This window comes from Mixophyes fleayi, chromosome 1 (genome assembly GCF_038048845.1).
Source record: "Mixophyes fleayi isolate aMixFle1 chromosome 1, aMixFle1.hap1, whole genome shotgun sequence".
In the NCBI taxonomy this organism is placed as follows: domain Eukaryota; kingdom Metazoa; phylum Chordata; class Amphibia; order Anura; family Limnodynastidae; genus Mixophyes; species Mixophyes fleayi.
In genome coordinates, this window is record NC_134402.1 from 166,505,693 (window position 1) to 166,525,446 (window position 19,754).

Genomic DNA, 19,754 nt, shown 5'->3' on the forward strand with positions numbered 1-19,754 from the left:
AGTGGATATTGTACAATTAATAATATAGGATGACACGTGTACGCAGTGGTTTTTAATTATCACATTTATTTACTATTTCTCTAGCACTAACAGTTATGGGACACTGCTGACCATGGGGTATAGAGGGTGCTGTGGAGTAAAGGCACTACACCCTTGTCTAGACTGCACCTTCCTCTCTCTGCCCCTTCATATGACCGGAAACTCCGTTTTTTAGTAGTGCCCAACGGAGCAGGGCACTTTTTTAAATTTAGCTTTAATTTTTATATTTTTTTCTTTTATTTCTTTCATCCTATCTTGGAAACACTGCTACCATGGGGTTGTGAGAGTGGAGATGGAGTTGGCATTTAACAGGTTAACTTTTGTAAATGTATCAAAAAGCTGACAAATCCCTCCCCTCTGCAACCCCTGTAGCTCCTCAATCTTGGGTGCCCAAGGGAGTTGTGTATACTTTTATGACAGGAAGAAATTATTGTATTTTTTCCTCTAAAGATTTTAACTTGTGTTGCAGCAGTGTGCTCTGTTAGATGGCAGAACACACTTAGTGAGAGCCGGGCGGTTCTCACTTACAACGATGGTGTTTATTTTAACTAACATAAATCGATCAGCGCTGACGAGTGGATTATAGCCGCTGATGGGCTGCTAAAAACCCCCGGATACCAGCGATGCCAAAACAGCAAAGAGCGCCGGTAAATCGGAGCGTCAGGGGCCACAATATTGGATTATACTAAGTCCCCTCCTCAGCCAAGGTACTTGTGTAATAAGAAAAAACGGCCACCAGAAATCTGCTAATGGCGACTGCTACATAACACAGATGCAGCAGATCGCCCTCTTTAGCAGCAGGAAAAAGGTGCAGTTGGAGGATATTAAGGACAGCATTTCTCCCCTGCAGTCTGAAGTAAAGTGGGCTGTTCCAAGGGCGCCAAACACTTCCGGGAAAAGAGCTGCAGACATCCTCTGGGCCACGGAGTTGCTGGCAGACCTCTCCTGCTCCATAAGAATCTTAGCCTAAGTACTGTTTTTCTTATATGTCTTTATTATAGATAGGGTTATATTGAAAGAGTTTTTGTTGCAATAGCATTTTTTACAAAAATATAGAATACTAATTGCATAACACAGCCTTTGCAAGAGATACTAAACTTTCGACTCTGTCATATATTTCTGTTTGCTTGTGAGGGATTGCCTGCATTTTATTCTTTTACGGTTATACTATTCCCTTAAAAAAATGTCTGATAATGGAAAGGCACCTCGGGCAAAATATTATACCTGTTCCAAGTGTAAATATAAGTTACCAATGGAACTACAGGACTTTATGCTACCCTAGCGATGCCATGGGACTTCAGGTTCGGATGCCTGTTTCCTCCTATCTCAATGATTCCCAAAGTACTTCGACAAGTGAAGCAAGGGGGACGCCCAGTCATTCTAGTGGCTCCAGCTTGGCCAAGGTTAGTTTGGTACGCAGAAATTCTGGGGCTAGCGTTAGATCAGGGTGTGTAATTACCTCTTTGAGAAGACCTTCAGCATTGACCATTCACACATCAGGAATTGCCTCAGCTCAATTTAACACCATGGCTGTTGAGGCCAGCCTGTGGAGGTCCAGAGGGTTCTCTCCACAAGTAGTGAATACCCCTCCTTCGGGCTAGAAAATCAGTTTTGGCACATATTTACCACAGCATCTGGAAAACCTACATCAGATGGTGTGAAAACCGAACATATCACACGGCTGCCTTTCGTCTTCCAAGGGTTTTGTCCTTTCTCTGGGATTGTTTGGATGCGGGCCTTCGTCTAGGCTCTCTGAAAGTACAGATATCTGCCTTTTTCTATATATTTTCATCTGCGCCTGGCGGACATGTCAGATAACAGGACCGTCTTCCAAGGAGTCCTACAGACGCAGCCTCCATCTGTTCCTCCAAAGGCCCACTGGGATTTTAATCTGGTGCTACATATGCTTCAAGGGCCTCCTTTCGACCCATTACACACCGCAGAATTGAGGTTCTGACTATGAAAGTTGTATTTCTACTGGCTATTGCATCGACTCATAGAGTGTCAGAATTGGGTGCACTCTCGTGTCGGTAACCATATCTTTCACGATGATAGGGCGGTTCTCAGAACAGTTCCCGTTTTCCTATCAAAGGTGGTGTTGAGTTTAATGTGAACCAAGAAATAATGGTTCCAGTGTTTAAGGGTGGCCCACAGTCTTCAGGGACAGGTTCCATAGAGCCCTGACCACATCCAGAGACACCAAGAATTTATGTCAGGAGAGGACAGCAAAGATTCGCCTCACGGATTCGTTATTTGTTTTGTTTGACTTCTCTAAACGAGGATGGGCAGCCTCTAATTAACCAATTGCTAGGTGGCTTACATCTACTATTAAGCAGGCTTATGTCAGTGCTAACAGACCTGTGCCAGATCATATTCTAGCTCATTCTACCCGTTCACTGTGGGTGTCTTGGGCTGCACGAAATAGGGCCTCAGCTGATCAGTTGTGCAGAGCAGCCACGTGGTCCTTGGTCCATACTTTTACCAAATTTGATCAGTTCAATGTGTTTGCGCCAGCAGACGCGGCTTCTGGCAGTAGTGCTCTACGGGCCGGGCGGTCACAGCGGTCCCTCCCTTAAGGGGGCTGCTTTAGCACGTTCCCATTGTAGCAGTGTCCCCCAGATAGCATGAAAGCGAAAAGAGGAGTTTTATACTTACGATAAATGAGTTTCTCCGATTCCATCTAGGGGATACTGCGTTCCCTCCCTTCTGCTGTGTGTTCTCGAATTGTTTGGCTCACCTTCCTTGGGGCTTTATAACTAAACTGAGGACAGGGATTGCAGAGGGGAGGGGTTTGTCAGCTTTGATACATTAACAAAGTTAACCTGTTAAATGCTAACGCCACCTCCACTCTCAACCCCCATGGTAGCAGTGTTCACCAGATGGAATCAGAGAAACGGATTTATTGTAAGTATAAAAATCCTGTTTTTCATATTATTTTAGCGCCTTTCATGCTGTCAAAGTCACAACCACAGACAGGGAGAGTGCCATATGACTTTGTATGACCCCCTTTCAAGATGCAAATCCCCAGGAAAAAAGTCACCTGAGGTGATCAGCAACCCGGCCACTGTCCAAGGCAGTGTTGCGGACTACCCCGAGAGCCGCGGCAGCATTATGCACAGGGTTCAAATCTCAGGTTAGTACAGAGGGGAGGGGGGGGCATAGAGGATGGAGTCCATACATTCTGTTATAAACTCCATGCAAAAGGACAAATTCCTGGCATCCTTGAACATAAAGGATGCATATCGACACCTACTAATATGGCAGGGGCATCAAAACCTGCTGAGGTTTGCAGGCTCTCTCCTTTGGGTTGGCATCAGCTCCTGGGGCGTTGACAAAGGTCATGGCTGCAAGGGGTAATATTCATTTCCTACCTGGACAACATCTTACTCAAGGTGGATTCTGCAGCTCATCTGCAGTTGATGATTCAGTTCTTACAAGAGCACGGCTGGATTATCAGTATAAAGAAATTCAGCATATATCCTACCCCTCGGATGGTGTTTCTCGGTCTATTATTCAACACCAGGGCCCAGAAGGTATTTCTACCTCCAGACAAAATACACTCTTCAATTCCAGGGGGTAAACGTATCAAGCTGAGAGTTTTGCGGCGGGTTTGAAAAGTGGAGATGTTCCCTATAGCAACCAATCAGATTCTAGCTATCATTTTGTATAATGTACTAAATAAATGATAGCTAGAATCTGATTGGTTATTCAAAGCTGCCGGAAAACTCTCGGCTTGATACATTTACCCCCAGGTGAAGTTTTTACTCTGACACACATCTCAGATCTGCAGTGCATGGGACTGATGGGTCGCAAGGTATCATGTTTCAAAGGGGTTTGGTTTGCCCGATTCCACTCTTGAAATTTCAACTGGAGATCCTGGCAAAGAGGTTGGTCAAATCCTTGTTTGGAAGGCCAGTCTTTTCGATTGTCTGCAGAAACTAATCAGTCTCATCTGTGATGGCTCCAGTCTGGGATGTTAAGTGGGCTTGGACAGTGGTGACAACAAATGCCAGCCTTTCCAGCTAGGGGGCAGTCTCTTAATCTCCGATTGCAGGGCACCTGGTCTCACGAGGAGGCTCAGCTACCCATAAATGTCTACGAACTGAGTCATTTTCAATACGTTGATTCAAGCCCAGGATCTTCTGGGGTTCTGACCCATCAAGATTTAGTCCGGCAATGCCACAGCAGTGGCTTATATCAATCAATGAGGAACCAAAAGTTATCTGGTGATGAAAGAGGTAATCAAAATCATGAAATGGGCGGAACGGTAGATTCCAATAATTTCGGCAGTGTTTATGCCAGGGTTCTGCTGGCTCCTGATTGGCCTCTGAGGTCTTGGTACACGGATCTGCTTAGCCAGGGTCCATTCTTTCACCAAGACCTGACACGGTTAGCTTTGATGGCCTGCAAGTTGAGACCTTAATTTTGAGTCATAAAGGTCTGTCGGACAGGGTTATATGCACAATGATCAAGGCTAGAAAACCATCCTCTTCCAGTGACTACCACAGAATCTGGAAATCTTATATTGGCTGATGTGACGATAAAAGTTTTTACTTTTTTCTTTTAGGATACCTAGATTGTTGGCTTTCCTTCAGGATGTGCTGAGTAAGGGATTGTGTCTGCCATCCCTTAAAAGTTCAGATTTCAGAGTTGGCCCTCTACTTCCAGAGGCGTTTGGCTTTGTTACCAGACGTGCAAGCCTTTTTACAAGGGGTCCTCCATGTGCAGCCACCTTTTTGTTTCTACGGTGGAGCCTTGGGACCTAAATTTGGTTCTTAGGGTCTTGCAGGACTCGCCCTTTGAACCGTTGGAGTCTGTTTTCCTTAAATTCCTTACTTGGAAGGTGGTCTTTTTGCTGGCCATTTCTTCAGCCAGGAGAGTTTTAGAGTTGGCAGCTCTTTCCTGTTGCTCTCCTTTTCATGATGACAGGGCAGTGCTCTGTACTATACAGTCTTTTCTACTTAAAGTGGTGTTCAGATTACACATCAATGAGGACATTGTCATTCCAGCGTTATCTAGAGAGCTTTAATCAGGAATCGCTTCTGCTCTTGGATGTATTCCGTGCCTTGCGGATTTGTATGGATCAGTCGGCATCAGTCAGGCAGACAGCCTACTGCTGGTATATGATGATCAGAAGGGTGACTGACCAGCCACAAAACGGATGATCTCTAGATGGATCACAGCTACAAATCGTCAGGCTTATGTCTCCGAAGGTGCGTCTGCTCCAGTGGGTCTTGCTGCCCAATTTACTAGGTTGGTTAATTCTTCTTGGGCAGCGCGGGGCCCTGGTCGAGCAGCTACCTGGTCTTCTGTCCACAAAAGATGCAAGTTTTGGCCGTAAAGTTTTATATGTCGCTCAGTTTGAGCATCCCCACCAATAGGGGCAACTTTGAAACATCCCCATGGTCAGCAGTGTCCCCGAACTGTTAGTGCTAGAGAAAAGATGATTTTGTGCTTGCCGTAAAATCTATTTTTTTAAACACAGTTGGGGAACACTGTGCTCCTATCGCTTTGTTGTTTCTGACAGTTCTGTGGGTTGAGTTTCGCCCTCTTGCGACTTGGTTAGTTAAATAACTGAGTGTTTCCAGTCCGAGGGGGGAGGGGTGCTAGACAAGTTTGTAGTGCCTTTTACTGGACAGTGCCCCCCCCAACTGTGTTTAGAGGTAAGTAGAAATCTTAACTTTGTTTATTTCACTGATTTTAACATGACTATTTTAAGTGCAAACAATGTTTTTTTTATTACAAAACAAAAAATATAACTGGACTAACAATAGTCAACTAAAAGGATACCTTATAGACTATTTCATTTGGTAGTGGCACCTCAAGCATTGATATATCAATACTTATTGCATATTAGCAATAAGTTATAATCGATAGTTATCACACTGAGCAACAGTCTTTCAATATAAAATAGTGTGGAAATTATTTTATATTATATCATTCCAAAAATATTACCAGCTATTTAACCGTGCCTTTACCTGTTCCATTACCAGCAGTGGACAGTTTACTTTCCAAAATTCTAATTCAAAATGCTATTATTTCAATGCGACTTTCATAATTAAATTTTATAGTGTTGCATGTAGATTTTCATTTTTAGGGTTAACAATAGTAGTTCTAGTAGGAGAGGAAAAGATACACACCGTAATGGTTCAGATTACATTTGATTGGTTAATTATTTTTAACATTTAAAGTATTCTTAAAATTAAGTGGCATGGGACTGAAACCAGCCTGTTAATATGTGAACTTTTGTTCTAAAGGAATTAAGCATTTCATAGTAGATTATGGTTGGATTTTACAGCAACAGGATTGGTTAATTGCTGTGCTCGTTCCTAGGAACGAGGGCAAGGCACTTTTAATTTACATTTGAAGCCACAGATGGTGAAACAGACAGTGAACAAGAAGTGGGCAGTAGCATTGGTTGCTGTCTTGGATCCCCGTGATGGTATCGTGCCCAGGCAATTTGGTAGATTTCTTTACGGATGTGCTGTGTATACGTCTTAGCATGTTTACCGTGGGTTTGCTGTATGTTAACTGATCATGTCTACAGTTAGGCCTCTCCTAGCATTGCAGCTTAGCTCACATTAAGGTCATCTGTGTTCTCCTTTAGCTTCAGAAAAAAAAAAGTTTAGGTTACAAATATTCCAATACCTATGCAAAGATTTCTGGCAAAACAATATTTTATTAACAAGGTAAAAATATTTAATATTTCAGATATCACAAATCTTGGGGTCTTTGATAAATGCAGGGTCCTTGTATGTGACAGGCATAAATCCTATAAAGAAAAAAAATAAATAGAAATAAATGTGTTTATACTAATTTTTATATTGCTATTTATACTTTAGTAAATGGGAGAATCTTACCCATAATATGGGCTCTTTTAATGGCTTTTGCGATTGCTCTTTGTTTCAGGCCACATAACCCTGTGAGGCGGAAAAAACAACAACAATTATTTCTAGGTCAGACTATAGATTTGTACAAAGACTTTTCATTTCCTTTAAATAAGAAAACATTTGGAAAAGTGTTCCCTCTCCATCTGAAAGATGCAGTATCTAGGATGCCTGTCCATTTCTATACAAGGCCATTATGTTCTCTTTATTTTTAGAATCACATTACACTTACGAGGGTTCCCTCATTATAGGAATGCATACGACACTTAATATAGTTTCAAATATAAACCAAAATGCATAGTTAGCATAAATTGTGTAGGCCAACAGCTCCGTGTAATGTACTACTTTGATTATAATTCAGCAATGTTTACAAATGGAGGGGGTTGCCAATCACCCTCCCAAAAGAGTGCTTGCCAGGTCAAGCGCTGGCATTATAATATATTATATTGCTAGTGTTATTTTTAAAAGGAGATTTATATTCATTAATGTACCAGACGTACTGGCCACATCTAATAAACTATTTATATTAATAAAGCTAATATGTATTGTCAAATTCCTGTAGTATGTTGAAAGCAGAGTCCTTTTACAAGGGAGTAACGATGCATTTACCATATAAGCAAACCAGGCCTCATTCCTAGGAAAGCACTGAACAGCGGATAACAAAATAATTTCTTAATGTTAAAATGTTCTATTTTTTATTTTTTCAAAAAGGAATCTTTACCAACCATTAAAAGCAATGGAAATGTGGGAGTTTGTATGTTCTCCCCATGTTTGTGTGGGTTTCCTCCCACACTCCAAAAACATACTGGTAGGTTAATTGGCTGCTAACAAATTGACCCTAGTCTGTGTGTGTCTGTTTGAGTGTTAGAAAATTTAGACTAAGTCCCAATGGGGCAGGGACTGATGTGAGTGAGTTCTCTGTACAGCGCTGCGGAATTAGTGGTGCTATATAAATAAATGGTAATAATACAGGATTACCAATTTACATCATATTCACTAAGCTTAAAGCAGCATCCACAAAATACAGGCTTGCAGGCGTGGGAACACCTTGAATACTATCCTACACTGTAGCAAATAATGATAAAAAGACAACTTTTTGCAGACTATTCACATTGTCCTTAACTTTTTCTTCTCCACACACACCCCCTGCCTTCGAGAATTGTCAAATTGTAGCAAATGATGTACTGGATGCTTTCAAAAACCTATACTTCTGTACTAGCATAAGGGAAGAAATATACAGTTAGTGACTACATTATTATGTACACTTGCTCGTTAATGCAAATATCTAATTGGTCAATCATGTGGCAGCAACTCAAGACTACCTAAAAGCAGCATGCAGACATGGTCAAGAGGTTGTTTTTCAGACCAAAGAAGTAATCTGATCTAAGGGACTTTGACCATGGAATATTGTAGGTGGTAGACCAGGTGGTTTAAATCTCTCAGATACGGCTGAACTTCTGGGATTTTCATACATACACCATTCTTTACAGTTTATAGAGAATGGAGTGCTAAACAAAAAAACATCCAGCGAGCGGCAGTGCTGTGGGCAAAACCACCTTAAAGATAGAGATTAGGGTAGAATGAATAGACTAGTTCAAGCTGACAGGAAGTCAACGTAACTCATGGTTATTTGAGTTACTAACAGTAGTATACAGAAATGGATCTCTGAATGCACAGCATGTTGATCTTTAAAGTGAACGGTCTACAGCAGCAAAAGATCACACAGGGTTCCACTCCTGTCTTCTAAGAACAAGAAATTGATGCTACGGTGGGCACAGGCTCACCAAAACAGTCTGGTCTGACAAATCTCAATTTCTGCTATTACATGCAGATGCTAGGGTCAGAACTGCCCTGGGTCAACTGTACAGGCTGCTGGTGGTGTAACAGTGTAGGGAAAGTTTTCTTTCAAATTGGCCCCTTAATACCAATTGAGCATATAGACACAGCCTACCTGAGTATTGTTTCTGACCATGTGCATCCCCTTATGGCCATAGTTTACCCATCTTCTAATGGCTACTTTCAACAGGAGGACGTGCAATGTCACATAAGCACATGTCCTCTCTAGGACCATGACAATAAGTTCAGTTTACCCCAATGGCCAACACAGTCACCAGACCTTAATTCAATAGAGCACCTTTGGGATGTGGTGAAATGGGAAATTTGCAGCATGAATCTGCAACTGACAAACATGAAGCCATTGTGTAATGCTATCTTGTCAACATGGACCAGAATCTCCAAGAAATATGTTCAGCCCCTTGTTTAATACAGGTCACCATTAATTCAGGCTGTTATGGGCACAAAAGGGGAGTCATACATAGTGATGCCTTGTATAGCCACAGATCAGGGATATGTTTATTAGAAAATGGGTGAAGATTAAATTAACTAAAGTAACATTTTTATGTTTACTTGTCTTTGAAACCATATTTCAAACTTAACTGTTGCTCTTCTTATTAAGCAATGGAAATAATGTCCCTACAAAACACCTAGGATAATTTGCATTCATAATACCTGTTATATGTCTTCCATAAATGCGACCGGTGTGAGGTGAAACAAACTGAGACAGCAGCTATTGGAAACCAAGACAATTGTTATTGCAATTCTAACCTTAGACAGTTACATAAAGATTGTCTTGCTAGAGAACCTATGATAAAGTTTTCATATTCAAGCAGATAGGATATTGGTTGTAATGAATCAATTTATTGTATATATTATAGCCTATATATTGCAATATGAAACTTTTCAACCACTTCATCACAGCTTATACAAAAGGGTATGTAGCTTCATTTATTGCTAAATGTAGACACTCACTAAATTTTGAAATTTGATTTTTCTAGAATTTATTGTTACTCTGTCAAAATATTAAGTGTGACAAATTCTCTGCCCCCACTTTACATAAAATCTCTTGTAACGCGTTACACATTGGGAAGAGAACAAAGGGCTATGCAACTCTGGAGATAGTGGTGTGCAATTGGTCGCATTTCATCATCAGTTATTTATATTTGTCCTGTTATATCATCCTCCAACAGTTGGTAAAAGGTGAAGCATCTTGCGTCTTATCCTGGAGGAGACTGCGACAAGTGTAGCCGATTCCATAGGGGGCAGCTGTTACAAAACTAAAGTGATGGATGCTGTATAGTTAGTTGTATGTTGCATCACACAGCACTATCACCATTATAGTCTTAATGGCTCATTCACATTAGGCATTAATGAGCTGTGAATGTTTTAAGATAATTGGGAACTTCAAACCTCCTCTGTTAAGATACTAACATGGCACTAGCCCTAATAGTTTGGGATTATGCTGAAGAGATCTGTTAAAATCATATCATATTGAGTACACTATTCAAACTTGTAAATACATACCTGTGTGTTCTTATAATCTACTGGTATGCCACACAAGATGCACTTTTTTGGAGGTTCTTGAAAAGGATTTTCTATTTCCAGTGGCTACAGTTTTGAAAGAGGCAAATAAACCATCAGGTGATAGGCAATACACAAAAGTTCTGTTCTAGATCACTTAGAAGTTATTTCTGTTAAAAAAAAAATCAGGGCCAACTGCTATGTCAGGTAATTCGTCATGGATTACCATAAAGAGAACAAACTTAATGTTTGAAAATATTCAGAGGAAGGAACCAGCTCTTCCGTTCAAGCCAAGGTTACTAGGAAAGCCTCAATATTTTGTTTTGGTCCACATATTCAAATATCCATTTCTAAAACTATAAAAGGCCTGATATTTATTCTTACCATATTTCCATCTACATCTTCAGCTGCTTTGTTGCTGTGTGTATTTACTAAGGAAAGAAAAACAGCATATATACAAAAGGTAAATTCTTGCAACTTTTTTTTTGTAAAATCCTTACAAGTTTGTCTATGGTGATGTAGGTATGCATTCTAGATGTGAGATCGTGTTCAACAATTTTACAATGACATAACAGAAAACCCAAAAAGCTACATTTTGTGCTTACAGTTATTTCTGCACAAGTGAGTAAATGTGAGTGCAGTTAGAAGAAAAAAAAAAAGGGGGGGGGACTTGTGTTTTTATGTTTTGCTTTTTTTTTTTTTTCAATGACATACAAAGTGCATTTCTTAAAAGTATGTTCTGCTTAATATTTAGAAATGGTGTGCTAAATTGCATCTCACAAACTCACTCCACAGTTACAGCGGTCAGTGAAGCAGCGGATGAAACTGTACATGCTCCTTTCAATTATAAATATGCGAAACCTCACTTGTGGTTGATTAGTTGCTCTTTTGTTTTACAAGTTTCTCCTATGGGCATATTTACTAAACTGTGGGTTTGAAAAAGTGGAGACGATGCCTATAGCAACCAATCAGATTCTAGCTGTCGTTTAATAGAATGCACTAAACAAATAAAAGCTTGAATCTGATTGGTTGCTATAGGCAACAGCTCCACTTTTTTAAACCCGCAGTTTAGTAAATATACGCCCTAATGTTCGTACTCGACACGGTTTGGTGAAACCCAATGAATCACCACATAAGTATTTGTCAGATGAGATCAAGTAAAATTACTGATCGGACGGGAGTGAAGTTGTCCAGCCTCTCCTCCCATCCTGATTCACTTTCCGGCACTCCCCCTTGACAACGAGCAGATAAGCTGCGGTGCGGAGCGGGCAAGTGTTTGCTCTCCAACATGCTGCCCAGCGCTGCAGTCTACACTGGGCACCTAATCTGCAGCACAACAGAGCAGCAGCTGAAAACTACATGATAGGTACACTGTTTGGCTGCGCATGGGGCGGCGGCCATGATGAAGGCTGTCGTGGGGGCGGGACCCCTCCTCCCTCACCATCCTTGGTGGACTTTCTTTACGGAGGCAGCCATTTTTACTCTGTGCACGGCTAACAGGATCCAAAGCTGCTTCTTGACACACTGTCCTTCTATGCCTTGGCAGAAGCCACATAAGCAGTTTCAGATAGAAAGGGTAGATTTAAATCTCTTTACCCACTCCCAGGGGAGGAATCCATAAAAGAGGAGGGTACTCCCATGTACATAGGTTATGGCCAGACAAAAGTTAACCAAGTAATCATCTTATAACCTTATACAGTTTCAATGAAAATTTTACCTAACAGGAAAGGCATTTTTACATGTGTTAAATACATTTCAAAACTAGCATGTATGTAATGTAAGGCTCAATTATTGATTTTACACCATCCTAGCATATGACCTTTGTGTAATCGGCAGTTGTCCATCCAGGAGTACCTGTCAGCAACACAGTGCAAGCAGCTATTTTTGGGATGAATGGAAATTAAATTCACCACACTTCAAGATTATAGGTCATGCAGAGTCTTAATGGCATCACTAGGTCCTAGCAAAATTATAGGCCTAAAACAAAAAATGCAGTTTTTTTTCTTAAGGTTTAGGTAATAAAAACACTTGGTTCTTTTGTTTTCTTATATTATAGAAAGGCAGCTTCATAAGCCATAGCAAAACAAAGTAAAGTTAGGAAGTTATATTTAATAAAGTATTTGACAATACAGTCTTCCGACACAGGTTTGAGAGTGTCTAATAACTTTCTGTTGTTTGATAAACCTACTGTTTCCACGACTGAACTCTCAATGTCTGGTTTCCAACTTGCCTCCATTCATTTCCACACATCCCACTAGGTCAGGCTAACCTGTGTCTCTCCAGGTGTTGTGAAACTATAAGTCCCAGCTAACCTTGCAAGCTAACGTCTGGCTATCTACTAAAAAGCATGCTGGGGCTTGTAGTTTAAAAACATCTGGGAAGCCACACATTGGGCTGGTTTTCACTAGGTTATCTGCCAGTAGATCACCACTTATCTACTGAATTAATCTGTGCTGCTGTTACCATTATGTGGTTGGCTACCAGTTGTTTGATGCCCAGCTGAATAACATGTAATAGTATAGTCTTGTGTGGAACATCATCTAATGACAAATGTAGATGTGTCAGAGAATAGGAGGTCTCACCTGTGCTGTACATGGCAGATGAGTTTGCAAGTGCAGAGGGGAGATGCCGCCTCCCCACAGCACCCCACAGTAACCTAACAACGAGCATCCTACAGCACACAATTCGTCCTGTGACCTGCAAACTGATAGGAAAAACCATCAAGGTATTTCCTGTCACTGCACCCGCCCGGCTCACAACACTGTACACTGCATTACAGTTCCGCACTCCGGAAGAGCCTCACGAACAGAAACTGGAAACAAATGAGAGAATATAGCACATAGAAGTACACATGTTTTATTAAATGAAACATTTTTGTGTTTATTTATTTTAATGAGTACTATTGTATTTAATATTGTTTTTTACCCGGATGAAAAATGTCAGCCCACTATTCAGTTACGTCATCGCCGCGCGTCCTTTGTGAATGTATTAGTGCGCATGCGCAGAACTGTAAGTTGCGGCTGAAATATTCTTTTGCGTAATACATAATTATGTAAACATTGATGTCATTTAATGATAGAAACATCGCAGGCACTGACAAAGAATTATAGCTGGAAGACCATTTAGTTGGCGACTACAATTGACGGTGATTATGGATACATAAGCTGATATTAGGGAATACGTGTAAGAAACATTTACTTGCTTAAATCCTGGTGGTTTCGTTATTTACGTCCCAGCTTCACGTTGATTCCTATGGTTGACATATATGATAGTTGATATAAAATGTGGATTGAAGCTGCTCAACGCTCCATGTATAGGTTTCTACTAGCAATGTAATATTTCTGTAAGCAGGAAAGTGTCCCAAACAACTCTAATGTTGTGTTTGCACGCTGTGAAGTTTGTTTATTTCCAATATGTTTTTATTGCAAAGTACTGTGTGTAATGAAAAATGTGTTGGTAAATATATGATTGTAAATATTACAAAACTAAAGCAAGAATATGCAGCCATAGTTCCTTGGAACAGAAACGTGAGAGTCATTATACTTCCAGAAGAAAAGTTAATGCCAGTGTCAGATGACTTTATTCTCCCCTTTGATAGTACAGAAAGTATTTATTAGCTTCACCCTTTTGCTCACTAGATGTTAGAATATTGTTACAAAAGTACAGGGTTTGGATATTTTAGTATTGCTGTTACTGTGACCTACAAAGACCTGTTATGAAGTGCTTTGTTAATATGTCTTCTCTTGTTTTTCCCTCCTTAGTTATGTATGAAACCTGTGATTCATGTAAGAAATACAAGTCTGCATGGAATGAATAAGTTGCATAATAATGATAAAGTACAGCCTTCACTGTGCATGTGCTTCTGACCAACAAGAGGAAACTATCCTGATTTCTAATGGATACTTTTTTCATGAAATTACATATGAATTCCCAGCTGATTCCAAACATCACATGGATATCAAACAGATCTTGTCATCCATGAATCTATAAAGATATGACTGAAACCTAATGGCAAGATGCAAAGGTTGTCAAGACTAATTTTACATAGGGATCTTATGTTTGAGAATTGCTGTCAGAAAATAGTTTTTATGGCCATATTCACAATATGATGATGGAAGCTGGTGGACTCAGGGTTCAGAGACGGGCACCAATCCGGAAAAGGAGTCTTTCTTCAGGACATAGTCTCCTCACTCCAGATAAGAAGAAGCCAAGTAGTAGAGTGGACATGCAGATAACTTCTAACGCCTGCATTATGGATCATTGTCTGAAAGAGGAAGATACTATGGTTTCAAGTAAACAGGTAGGATGCAGACCTAAAAAGAGCCTTAAACCTAAACTTGCAATCATTTAAACGTTTTGAAAACAGTCATTTTCTGCTGAAAACTACAACTGCACCCATTGGACATTTCCCCCTAAAATATCAAGGGGTCTATTAAAGCAGTTTTCTCCATAAAATGGTCAATGCATAATATATGAAGGGTTCAATGCAGTAGAAGTCATAGATTTATTCTTCCATAACCAATTTAATGTTTCTTAACATAGATCCCATATATCAATATAGGGTCTGCAAAGTTTCCAATTTATTAAGCTTTGAAAAGCTTAGCTTTTCGTAGCAAGGTAATGCCATCTCAGGATGACGATGCCTATCATTTTCAATGGGACCCAGTTGAAGCCTCTCCGGCTTTGCTGGATCCCTCCCCCATGGAAGTGCAGTGCACATAGCACTTCCTCCATTCACCATCAGGCTGCTGGTAAATAGTAAAAACAGCTTATGGAGGAGAGGGGAATTTCGCCTGGAGCTCCCAGAGCAGCCCCGGTATGGTAAATTGCAGCTGTGTTTAAATATGACATTATTGTAATACAGAAGTTGGTTACAGCCAATTTCAAGTGTTTAAATTGGTGGTGTTATGTAATAAAGTTTGTGAGTATTTTTTTGTAACTGGGATGTGAGTGCAGTAGTCCTTTTATAAGTCAACGCAAGTTGAAACGTGTTTTATGTAGATTTTGTATTCTAGCTCCTTCTTTGGAAATTTTAAGTTTTTTCAAGAAACTACATCATGAGTAATTTTTTGGTATTTTATATAGAGTAGTGTTCTGTACTTCCTCCATTTTCTCAATTTAAACCTAAACAGAAAGCAACCTGGAACAGATTTACCTTTTTTTATCTGCTTCCTGTTAGGGGTTAAAGGAGGAATTTAATGTGCAAAGCATTATTTATGGAACTCCATAGTTCACTTTAATTTTCTCTTGTTAGCTGGGTTACACCTTTGCTATGGTTGGTAGATCTGTCAATGCAGAGCTAGATGCTCCAACACACTATTTATCCTAATGACTGTGCAAAAGCTAGTAGAATCGTGGCAAATATATTGTTCAGTCGCCACTTTCATATACTTGCCAAGAGAAGAGAGAGGAGCATTGAGGTCAAGGTGCAGCAGGGGGGTGCTGCAAATCACATCATTTTGGCCCTGTCCTCTGTGGCAAAATTCCGCAATCGCATCATCACACCACATGGTAAGGGCCACAATGCCATGATTTCTGGCATAATGCATCATTGGGGCTGCCCCGCCGACTTCACTAGGAAGTAGGCTGGATCTGAGATAAGGGCCTGCTTTCCAAAATGTGCCAATTCCAGGAAAGTAGGCAAGTATGAGCTACCACCTGCTGTGAACTTATAAATTGATTGAGCAATTTCTATTTGCGCATTATTGTTTGTGTGGCTTGTATGGGATCAGTAGCTAACAGGGAGTAGTGGTCCTTTTATTGCCATGGCTTCTAGGATACATCCAGGTAAGATATCTATCAATTTAAAAATGCATGTATGTGTGTTTAGAGTCAGATCCACTCTATTAGCAGAAGCGCCTTGACGTGACGGGTGGCTTATATATTTTCAAATGTGTGTAACTGAGACTTCTGCATTTATGTACAAATAGAATAGCAGCTATTTTACTGGATCGCAGCGATGTGCTAGGGTCATTTTCTGTGTATGTCTCGTTTTTAGATAATCCCTCCCCTTCTAGCACCTGTTGTGAACTTATTAATTGAACAACTTCCATTTCTGTATTGTGGTTCTATCAATCAGCTACAGTGCAGGGACCAGTGGTAAGTGTGGAGAAGGCAGTGGTATATTGTCTTTAAAATGGTTGGAAAGTGGAGTTCAAGTGATGTATGTCTGTATTTCCTATCTCATGGATAAGAGGAGATGGAGTGTCCTGTTAGAGCTGCGGAATACACTTACACTATGAGGGGTGTCCCCCTGCATTAAAACATGCACTGTCGCATATATCCCAGATACTGCAGTACATCATAGAATTCATGTAGACTCTGTCTTGCGGAAAAGCAATTGCATCAGAGTGCTATATCCAGACTTTTTAATTCAGTCTGCTCAAAGAGACAGATGTTTTTTGGTAGAACTGCAAAGGAGATTGAACTGAGTAAATTGTAGATGAAACCCCAAATGCCATACAGCAGGCCTGTCCAACCTGCGGCCCTCCAGGTGTTGCCAGTAGACAACCTGTTGATATCTGGAAGGGCATGCTGGGACGTGTAGTTTCACAACATCTGGAGGGCCACAGGTTGGACAGGCCTGCCATACAGGGTTATGTTTTTATCTCTTCAAATACAATTTATTTTGTTGCATGGGCATCCCCTTTTAAGTACAGTTTGTAGTTACACTCTTTGTACTACCAGCTGAAAGCACAGACCAGTGCAGCTGTTGGTTAATGCACATTTGCTAACAATAAATGATATGTGGTTTTAAGTGAGGGGTATTTGGCACAATAATTTGCTGTCGACAAGTTGACATTGTCAATATAGTTTAATAGTGCATATTCTGTTGATCAACTATTTCCTATCCATATATGTAAGCCTAATGTGTTTTGAAAATTATTTTTTAAATTAAATTAAAATCCTCTCAAATGTTAAGTAACTGTTCTGTTTCTCTTTAGGATTATGGCAGTGACGATGACCTGTTTGGAGAATATGACAGCTTTGCTGAGGACCCATCTTTGCTAGCGCAGATGGATGACTTGGAGGAGCGGGAGAATGCTAACAGTTTGCCTATTATTACTCCAAGACAAGAACTGGAAACGCCTAATCAGGGCGTGACACAAATTAAAATAACTAAATCCACCATTGGAAAACAGGAACTACCACACCAGTTGAAGAACACTACAATTCATCCAAGGGGTAACAATGAATCAAAAGATCTAAGTGAGGGTTTTTTTGATGATCTTCCATGTTCACAGATTCCTTTTTGTGAAGATGCTGCAATAACTACAGTACCTAAGTCCACTTACAAAGGTGACTTGCATATTGATGGAACACATGACTTGTGTCACACTGATCAAGTAGGTGTTGCAGACTCATCCAAAGCTTATTATTTAAACCACAAGGAGGGAAAAAGGAAAAGTTTACGGGACAGTCTCAAAAACACCTTGGCTGGGAATGCTAAAGTTCATACGCCCCAAGTCTCCAGGTCTAAGCAAATCCAGGAAACTATTCTTTTAGTGGAACTTGATGTTGCCAAAAAGACAGTGGAAACATCATCTGAAGTTGACTTGGGTCCTTTTTATGGTTTACCAAGCAAAGTTGGTGATTTTATTGAACAGTATAAAGGAATTAAAAAGCTTTATGGTAATTATATTTTTCTTTCTTTTACAAGTGTTATTGCAAGAAGATTACCGATCAATGTAATGTCTATATTTTTGACCACTGCATTGTTTCAATTTGTAATTTGCATCACATACTAGTGATAGTTAGATAACCAAGCATCAACATGCTAGAATGGTTTCAGAAAGTTTGATATAGTTTTTCTGATGGAAAATTGCACATTCCATATACATTCCTCCCTAGTGACATTACTCTCTCTCTGTGATCAATCATTATGTAATTTAATGTTTTTATGTCTACATTGGTGGACATTGGCATGCCAGTAGGAGATGGGACACTAAGAAAATAATAAAAGTGACTCCTCAATAGGGCATATTCTCTGGTATTATTTAGTGGGAGATTAGCATGGGTATGTGGGACATGTGTTATCAATCATTTGGCTGTTATTTTTGATTTGTGAACCTCAGCTGCCTGGCAGAGTAAGAACATTTTATTTATCCTTGGCCTTGCCTTTTTGACTCTTCTGGTGACATCAGTCCCTGTGAATAGAGGTCCACAAAACTGGTGAATTTCTTAAGGTACCGTATTTTCATTAAGCATAGTGATATTCCTGCTCTGAGGGCAAGGTGGCTTTTAAAGATTTGAGTGCTTAAAGTGCCCATAAGAGCATGGTTTGTTTGGTTTATATTAGGGATGTGCACCGGCCACTTTTGGTGTCTCGTGTTTTGTGTTTTGGATTCGGATTTGCTTGAGGTTTTGGGTTCGGATTTGTTTCGCAAAACACCTGACGAAAGGTTTTGGTTCGGATTTAAGGTTTTGGATTCGGATTTATTTTGAAAAAAACATAAAAAGTGCTAAAAAACAGTTTTGTGGGTTTTTTTTTCACTCCTACGCTATTATTAATCTCAATAACATTCAATAACAATCATTTCCACTAATTTCCAGTCTATTCTGAACACCTCACAATATTGTTTTTAAGCCAAAAGGTTGCACCGAGGTAGCTTGAGCACATAATGGCAAAAAAAGAGGTACAAGATGGAATTGTTCTGGGCCCTCCCTCCCACCCCTCGCGAGATTCGACGCGAGGCTTGGATGACAGAGCCTCGTTGTCATTTTTTTGCCCGCCAGAAATATCCGAACAGTGCTCGGATCCCGTTCGGATCCGCACTGTTCGGGTGGGCTCGGATTAGCGGAATCTGAGCCCGCTCATCTCTAGTTTATATCTGGTGTTATGATTAACTTTCATATATTTGTTCTGCTTCAATTTTTTAAAGTATGAGATGTGTCCCCTTTGCACCATAATCTAGTTGTCATCCAAAGTGGTCTTCCTAGTTGCTTTCTATTTGGCTAGGTTGCTATTTGATTGTGAGGTTTTTTTCCTAGGCACTCCAGACTTCCAGTTGAAGGACTGTAAATAAACAGCTAATATCAGAAGACAATAACTTGCACTTATTTCCTAGCAAATGTAAATAAAATGCTTTCAATGCTTTGTTTATATTTTTAGATTGGCAGCATACATGCTTAACCTTGGAATCCCTAAAACAGAGAAAGAATTTAATTTATTCACTACCAACGAGTGGTGGGAAAACCCTTGTGGCAGAAATTGTAATGCTTCAGGAACTTCTGTGCAGAAAGAAGGATGTGCTAATGATCTTACCCTATGTAGCCATCGTACAGGAAAAGGTGGGTTATGTGCAGCAGCCATATCCGGTCAACTCCTCCAAAAAGTTAAAGCACTGCTTTTTCTTATTCTGTCCCTACGCACACTTTTAGTTTCAACATAGTGGTACTATTTTTTTATGTATATTTGCTCTGATCTTGTGAAAGAAAGAAAACAGGGTTATAATTAGCTGTGTTTTCCTT

The 19,754-nt window shown here is 40.1% G+C and overlaps 2 protein-coding genes across 6 annotated transcripts in view; one reads left to right on the forward strand and one right to left on the reverse strand.

The window, feature by feature from the left end:
- Window positions 1–6,698: 6,698 nt before the first annotated feature.
- Window positions 6,699–13,027, reverse strand: MRPS18C (mitochondrial ribosomal protein S18C). Its single transcript, XM_075203348.1, has 6 exons — window positions 12,866–13,027; window positions 10,668–10,714; window positions 10,287–10,370; window positions 9,435–9,492; window positions 6,900–6,959; window positions 6,699–6,811 (listed from the first exon to the last, which is right to left on the reverse strand). The coding sequence occupies exons 1-6, from the start codon at window positions 13,002–13,004 to the stop codon at window positions 6,747–6,749; spliced, it is 453 nt and encodes a 150-aa protein (XP_075059449.1). The 5' UTR covers window positions 13,005–13,027; the 3' UTR covers window positions 6,699–6,746.
- A 248-nt stretch (window positions 13,028–13,275) lies between these two features.
- HELQ (helicase, POLQ like) overlaps window positions 13,276–19,754 on the forward strand; it is a 44,524-nt gene continuing 38,045 nt past the window's right edge. For 2 of the 5 annotated variants that reach the window (XR_012689717.1, XM_075203308.1), the window contains exons 1-4: window positions 13,299–13,428; window positions 14,045–14,583; window positions 17,228–17,915; window positions 19,396–19,574. Coding sequence is in view for 4 of the 5 variants with exons in the window: in XM_075203308.1 (XP_075059409.1) it covers window positions 14,389–14,583; window positions 17,228–17,915; window positions 19,396–19,574 (1,062 nt within the window). In the remaining variant the exon portion in view is untranslated. The other 3 variants (XM_075203324.1, XM_075203315.1, XM_075203331.1) reach the window with 3 other exon arrangements.